Source organism: Lycium barbarum, chromosome 10 (genome assembly GCF_019175385.1).
Source record: "Lycium barbarum isolate Lr01 chromosome 10, ASM1917538v2, whole genome shotgun sequence".
Taxonomy (NCBI): domain Eukaryota; kingdom Viridiplantae; phylum Streptophyta; class Magnoliopsida; order Solanales; family Solanaceae; genus Lycium; species Lycium barbarum.
This window is the reverse complement of record NC_083346.1, coordinates 97,379,002-97,387,463: the sequence shown is the minus strand read 5'-3', so window position 1 is coordinate 97,387,463 and position 8,462 is coordinate 97,379,002. Positions and strand designations below refer to the sequence as shown.

At 33.0% G+C, this 8,462-nt stretch overlaps 1 protein-coding gene across 1 annotated transcript; it reads left to right on the top strand.

Annotated features, from left to right (window-relative positions):
- Positions 1-362: 362 nt before the first annotated feature.
- Positions 363-2,009, top strand: LOC132613163 (uncharacterized). The gene is made up of 5 exons (XM_060327213.1): positions 363-645; positions 724-965; positions 1,238-1,444; positions 1,702-1,794; positions 1,893-2,009. The coding sequence occupies exons 1-5, from the start codon at positions 363-365 to the stop codon at positions 2,007-2,009; spliced, it is 942 nt and encodes a 313-aa protein (XP_060183196.1).
- Positions 2,010-8,462: the final 6,453 nt, after the last annotated feature.

Here is an 8,462-nt window from a genome sequence, read left to right as displayed (position 1 = left end):
GATAATAATAATGATAAAAATAAGAATAATAATAATAATTGCAGTAGGATAATAAACGTGGGTGTTAGTAAAAGACTAATAATTATAGTAAAATTTAAATGCATATTTTAATTTCTCAAAATACCAGAAGTATAAATAGGTATTTCGGGGGGAGAGGCGGGACAAAATTGGGTGTCAACAAACACTGCTTCATCCAAATTGTTTATTGCACATTTAATTAGAGTTCCTCCACCTGTATAACAGGCTTCTGTCTGGACACTTGATGTTAATTTTGACTTCAATTTTCTCTATTAAAGCCTCTGCTTTTTAATTGGTTGTTGCTAAAATTATGTGTGACTAACTTTCTACCTATATTTGCAGCAATGGCTAGGCCAAGAAGGTTCAAGGCTACACCACTTGATACAGAGATCACTTCTGCAAATTCTCATGAGGTTAGGTGTAAACGCTTTAAGGTTGCACCACCTGAAGCTGGTTCTGCATCACAAACTTCGTCTAATGGTAGTGATCATGTTAGCATGCCACCGACACATGGGCCTGAGTATGCTTCATCTGAATCTGATTCATCGGATGATGATGATGTCCCTCCTGCTTCTAGTGGGACTACTACAAGTATGAAGAAGAGCTATTGGATTGTCAGTCTTATTGGTAAGAATCGTTATTACTCTTGTACTTTCGATTTGCTTGACAACGATATTATTTAAAATATGACCATTTTTGTTCTAGATGAGCGTGGTACCATTACAGAAGGAAGACTGAAGGTGCGAGATATTTGGTCACTTCCTACGGGTAAAAGAATTATCATCCCGTGCAATGAGCTTGGCCAACCAATAGATGATGCAGGTGGTCTCTTGGGTGGCTTCATGGGAGATTTAGGCTCTGACTTTTCTAAATTTCCTATGTGTTACAAGTCATGGCGTAAGGTTCCAGTTAACTACAAGAATAGCGTATATGACGACATTATACAGGTGCACTATTATTATATTTTTCTATTTTTATATTGAAATATGGAATGTCTGAATAGAAAATGATAAGTTCCCTTTCAAAATAAATTTCCAGTAACTCGAACATGAAAATAGTTGAAGAACAGTTAGTGTTTGCTGTATGTTTAAGTATCCTTTGGTTCAAATGCCCAAGTGTTCATTCATGTAGTGTAGGATCTGTTTGGGTTAGCCGAGGTGTCTGACCCAAACATGAAGATAGATGTCTAACTTGTTTAATGATATATTGTCTTATGCAGAAGAAGATTCTTGTGGAGGATGGTCGATTAAGAGACTATATGATGAAGAGTATTGGAAAGACATGGAAAAATACTAGATGTTCTCTCTATCATCGCTTTTATAAAGAGTCACTAACTTTTGAGGAAAATGTTGCAAGACGTCCCGGTGGAATTGATCTTGACCAGTGGACATGGTTTCTTCAATACCGCAAGGATAAGAAAACACAGGTAACATATTATTTGGTGGGTTCTTTAAGCTTCAAATATCAAACTAATAGAGCTTTGCAAATGGTTTTAAGATCCAAATAGAGCTGAGTTCCCCCTCAATTACCTGGATTAGCTAATTTATTTAACACTATTTTCTCTGATGCTTGCTGTTTTCTAGTCTTTATTATATACCTCAGCAACAGGTTTTTAAAGTCTGTTTACTATTTTAAAAAAATTCAACTATGGCTTTTATTAATTCTTGGTTAATGCAAGTGCAGAAGATGTGCAAGCAGAATGCTGAAAATCGACGGAAGAAAACTTACACACACACTAATGGTTCAAAAAGCTTACCTAGGAGAAAGGCTGAAGAGGTTTGTCAATTGAAAAGCTCAAGTGATTTGTTTCCTGTTCTTCAAATTTTCCATGGTGTTATAGTTTTAAATATATGATTGTGGTCATAATAATGTAGGAGCGTAAACGTGGGAGACCAATGAGTAGAGGAGAGTTGTGGCCCTTGACTCACAAACGGAAAGACTCGACATATATGAATGAAGCAGCCAAACTTATTGGTGTAAGCAATAATTGATCAATTTTCTTTATATACCTAAAATAAAAATTCTTATTTAATGGTTGATATAAATTTATGTAGGAGCAAATAGAGAGGATTGAAAGTCAGGATGGTGTGTCAAAGAAAATTTCAGAATTTGATTCACTTGCACAAGTGTTAGGAAAGGAACACGCTGGTCGGGTTCGAGGAGTGGGTTATGGGCCGACACCTACTCAAGTGTTTGGCCAAACATCCTATCAATTTAATGGTGTATCTTCAACACAAGCTAATCGAGATCATGAAATGGAGGAGATGAGAAGGCGAGATCTTGAGAACTTTCTAACAAGATATATAGTCCAACAAGGAATGGAATTGCCGGCTGAGTTGGCTGATATGGGTAGTGCTGCGGCGGTATGTTTTACCTTCTCTCTCTGTCTATCTCACTCTCTGTCTATGAATATTATGAAAAAATATTTTTATCCCAGAAAGACTCATGAAAGCTTCATTCTTTTTCCCCATTCCTATTTGCTTGACAATTCATTTCTCTTTTCAAGCCAGTTAACTTACTCCAGTTGTTTGATTCCATTTCATTTATAAACATGTGTGGGATTAATTTTGTATATAAAATAATTTCTATAGCAGACTTACAAATATTTGTGTTTTTCCTTCTACAAAACTTTTGTACATCTCACTAATATTTATTTGTGATACATCTCTATATGACTTTTACTACCTTCATGATAAAAAGGAATAATGAACATTTGTTTTGTCTTGGGCTATAAAAATTTTCAATATTTAATATTCTAAAAATCCTTATTTTAGTTTTAAAGAATTTGAAACATGTGTTATTTTAACACTATATCATTAGGATTTGGTGTTTGCAAGGATTTATTTAGAAACTGATGATGTAACAATTTTAGTTACTGTGTTGCAATGTCTAAAATTGAACGAGAGATAAAGAAGCAAACAATTAACTCAAATGAAAAGAAAATGGAAGGCAACAGAAGCATACAATTAACTCAACAAAATCTTCTCCCAGAAAGACTCATGAAAGCTTCATTTTTTTTCCCAAAGTTCAATTAGCATTGATCTTGCGGTATGCGTTAATGGCCAAAAATATTTAGTAGTATTTCTCTATGAAGTTAATTTCTCAAGTTCGATGAAATTCCAATGGGGCTGTTGTTCGAAGAAAGACTAATAGGTTTCTTCATGTTGGAATCCTTCTATGCAATACTTAAATAAATTCTCCTCAAGAGAAAAGTCTTGAACTTTGTGGTACTCAAGTAGTAGGTTATTCTTTATCTGAAAAGTGTTATTCCTTATTGTTTTTATTTGTTTTTTATGTTTATATTTTCAGGCTTCAAACAGGCCAAGACCATCTTCCTCATCCAAATGTTGAAACCCACCGCGATGCTAATCATGCTATGTTCAACCTGGATTTAGTTTGTGATGAATTCCAGTTCTAATTTTGTTAGCAATGAACTTTGTTTTTCTGGAACTGTGGATTTTGCACCAGTTTATCAGATTTTGGGTCTTATAGTTGGACAAATAGAAATTGTTCTGTTAAGAATTCTCCAAATTGGAGCTATGTTGCTTTGTTTTTTAACCTATTATTCTAGTTATTTGAGGGTTTTTTGTCCATGTGCCTTTGTATTTAGTAGTGTAAATTGTTTTGTTCAGAATTCTCTAAAGTACTTTTTCTATGGAATTGCTATGTTGTTGTAGGTTGGAATATGTAAAAATATTGGGCAAATTCTACAGAAAAATGTGGTCAAACCGCCACAAATTGAATTGGAAAACGCTGCTATTGTATTTTTATTTTTATAGGTCAAACCGCTGTAAAAATGAATATAAACCGTCGGGAATATTACATCAGTTACAAACCGCTGCTAAACCAAACCAAACTGTTGCTGTTTAGTAATTTGCTGCGATTATTCCAGCGGTTCGTCTAAACCGCGGGAAAAGGGTTTTACGACCCCATATCAGGCGACAGATTTAAACTGCTGCTAATTTTATACTGCGACAGTTTGAACCGTCGCAAATTAGAGGAACAAGCCGCTGGGAAAAAGCTTTTTTCCTGTAGTGGAGGAAACATACGAAATATGGAACAGGAATTAAGTTCTAAGGTTTGATGTAGTATCTAGTTTGTTTTGGTATTTTTCCTTGCTACTAATGGCTAGTTTCTTAATTTCTCTGCACTAACTTTGGTGTTTTACGGTTTACTATATCCCAAACAGGGACGACTGGCTTAATTGTGGTTCAAATTTGTTGTTTTGTGTTCTTTATGATCCATTAAATTGAGGAAGCAAAGGGAGGGTTATTAAATTAAAAAATAATCATCTATTACAAAATAGATTGATTTTCTAATAATATAGTTAATGATTGTCTGTTATTATGATGGATTAATTAGGCCCGATTAAAGTCAGGTAATTATTTTGATATGTCCATATATTCGTAACGAATGTTTGGGTAAATAAATGTTTTTCCACGTAGTAATATCGATTCTTCTATAATCTGATACAAGAATTTACTTTTGTGTAATTAAAATTTAAGCCTTAAGAGTATTCAAGTTCTTCTATCAAATAATAAAATAGTTGTTGCTAAAAAGGATAGAGAAGATCGAATTAGTCATCTGCCAAAAAATGTTATAGATGGTATCCTTGAATTCTATTTGTTGAAGATGCTGTAAGAATAAATATTTTGTCAAAAAAATGGAGATATAATTGGGCCTTGCTCCCAATTATTTGGTGTTGCATAAGCTCTTTAGCAAAATTATCAATCAAAATTTAGACATGTCTTCAAAGAAATTGCAGATAAGATTCTCTTATAGCATCTTGGAGACATTGTGAAGTTTGGTCTTGATGTTTCAAGAGTACATTTATTTTGGTGTCCAGATATTGATAGAATGCTTTATGCCACCAGAAATGGTGTTAAGGAGCTAACCCTTAACATGTCAAACAATACTATTTATAAACTACCTTCTTATATACTCAATTGTCCGACTCTGAATATTTTGAAACTCTTCAATTGTGTCTTCAAACCACCTAATATTTTCGGCGTTTATAATCTTAGAACCCTTTATATGGAAGAACAGCATTTGTGCCAACGATAAAATTTTGGGTTATCAATGCACCCCTTCTTGTCCATTTGACCTTGGAAGACTGTAATGGTACGCAATACATCAACATGGTTGTCTCATTTGGATGGAAGAACTTGTTTGTTCATTTGAGTTAATCTTGTCCTGAATTGCTTTACGAGCTGCAAAAATTTGATTAAGTATTACTTTCGGTTGATAATCCACTACCCACTGAAAGAACAAAATTGAAAAATCTTCCTTTTACCTTGACTATACTTGAGGTACTATCAACTCTTTGGCAAAGATTTTTCAATTTTTGTCTTCGGCGGGTAGTGGATTATCAACTGAAAGGTAATACTTAGTTAAATTTTTGCAGCTCGTAAAGCAATATAGGTCAAGATTATAGCGACTCAAACGAACAAACGAACAAGTTCTTCAACCAAATGAGACAACAATGTTGAGGTATTCATACCATTATAGTCTTTCAAAGTCAAATGAACAAGAAGGGGTGCATTGATAACCCAAAATTCTATCATTGGCACAAATGTTGTGCTTCCATATAAAGGGTTCTAAGATTCTAAAAGCCAAAAAAATTTAGGTGCTTTGAAGACAATTGAAGAGTTTCAAATTTTTAGTGTCGAACAATTGAATAAGAAGGTAGTTTATGAATAGTATTGTTTGACATGTTAAGGTTTAGCTCTTTAACACCATTTCTGATGGCATAAAGCATTCTATCAATATCTAGACACAAAAACAAATGTAGTCCTAAAACGTCAAAACCAAACTTCATAATGTCTCTGATATGTTGTAAGAGAATCTTGTCTACGATTTCTTTGAAGATACATCTATATTTTTCTGATAAATTTTTGCAAAAGAGCTTATGCAACATAAATTGGGAGCAAGGCCCAATTAAATATCTATTTTTTTGACAAAATACTTGTTCTTGTAGCATCTTCAACAAGTAGGAGTTCAAGGATACCATCCGTAACATTTCTTGGCAGATAACTAATTCGATCTCCTCTATCCTTTTCAGCAACAACTATTTTATTTTCTGTTAGAAGAAGTTGAATAGTCTTAGGCTTAAAATTTAATTACACAAAAATAATTAATTCTTGTATCAAATTATAGAAGAATCGATAGTACTACGTGGAAAAACATTTATTAACCCAAACATTCGCTACAAATGTATGGACATATCAAAATAATTGCTTAATTTTGATCAGTATAGACTAATTAATCCATCATAATAATAGATAATCAGTAACTATATTGTTAGAAAATCAATCTATCTGTAATAGATGATTATTGTTTAATTTAATAACCATCCATTTGCTCCTCAATTTATCGAATCATGAAGGACACCAATCAACAAATTTGAATCACAATTAGGCCAGTTGTCAATTTTTGGGATATAGTAACACGTAAAACACCAAAACTAGTGCAGACGAAATAAGAAACTAGCTACTAGCTTTGCAAGGAAAAAATACTAAACAAACTAGATATTACATCAGACCTAAGAACTTAATCGTTGTTCCATATTTCATAGGTTTCCTCCTTTTCCCCTATTAAGTTTTCACGTAAAGAAGATTATTGGAAAAGTCCCCCATATCAAACAATAATCCTGGCAAGTGCTACACCTGGGCATCTATACTTATCCAAGAATTACTATTTAAACTATATATATATATATATATTGACATTAACAAAATGTGAACTGTCATAACTCAGATTTTGGAAACCTACCACTACCTTATAATCATCATGCAGCTCTTCATATACATAACCTTACATGAAATAGAAATATGCAATTTCTTAAAATTTCCTAATTGATGGATTCCAAAGAAACAAATGTTATACTTCAACAGAAAGACAAATCAACATATATACCGAACCCACAATCCAAACAAGTTGATTGAGTTTTTTCATAGGATAATTTAAGTCGAATGCTTCAGCAACCGAGTCATTAAGTAAAGAGATAAAGGAACAATCCTTAAGACTATAGTAGGGTGGATCAAACCCAGCATAAGCCTATGGCAGGTGTAGTCTATTAGCAGATATGATGAGATGGAGCTTGACAAATTAAGGGCTAGAGATTAAAGCAAGTCAAGATTTTGAAACACACCTGAATTTCACGATTGATTTCACCGGCAGCTTTAAGAGGATTTCAATGATGAACTTTGCTGGCAGAATAAAGGTTCTGTTAAATCTTGAGTTGAAGTGGAGGGCAATCGAGCAGGGTTAATGGGATCATAAAAAAGAAAGTATATTGTAGAGTAATTTGAGTGAAGAAAATGAAGAGGAAATAGTTGTATTTATAGGGGTTTTAACAAAATTTGTGGAGATTACTACAATGCGGAACTATAATTAAATGGAAGGAACTTAATAGCAAGTGGAGTTTTTGGCAAAAATTTAATACACTTACCTTTAATATATGCAATTAGGGTGGGTTAGAAATTGAAAGAATATACGTAGTGACTTAACTAATCAAATATAAGTTATGAGTTCAAGATTTTATCAAATCTACTATATTATTAAAATATCTTGTTTTCTTAAGAAGCGTGATTAATTCAGCCTATAACCTAAAGACGACCAAGTCGTGTTAATATTAAATTAGGGTGAAGACTCGTACTAGATCGAAGATAAGTAATTCCTTTCATTTATGCTATGAAAAAAGTGGGCCGGGGAAGGGCGGGGGGGAGGGTGTGGATTTATTCGTTAATTTTATATTAAAATAAGCAACTCTATTATAATCGCTTGGGAGACTCACTAGTTTTATTTTTCACTCTATCTGTCTTTTGCCCGTGTTAAATACGGGTGACTTGGATCATATTTTCATTTTTGCCTAATGTATTTTCTGCCATTGCCTATATCTGATTCAACTCGTTCATTTTCCAGCACTAGTAGTATATGAGATAGTAAATGTTACACAATCATTCATTTTATCAATTAGTTATCACTTTTAAGGCAAGAAAGAACACCCTGTAGCTTCTAATTAACTAATGAAAATGAAAAACAAATAGTTGTCCTTATTAACATAAAGCTACTTTTGTGGAAGCATGCACCAACTCATAATGGATGTTCACTTTTCAATGCGAAATTTTTTTCTTAATAAAATAAATCTAGCTAAACCACGAAAAAATTTCAATACAATGTACTGAAGTTCTAAATTTTTACAAGTAAATCTCCACCACAATCATATTATGTTGAAGTTGAAAACTCCATTTATCTAGCATAGTGTGATAGAGTTCGAAACTTTTACATGTGAAATTCCAGCACACATTAATTTAAAGCCACAAATGTTTAAGACTTTCTTGCATGTCTTTTTTCTTAAACTCCATATCAGTCAATAAGTGCTACATAAATTTGAACAAAGGACTTACTACAAAAAAGAATAAATAAATAATATATGTATTTGA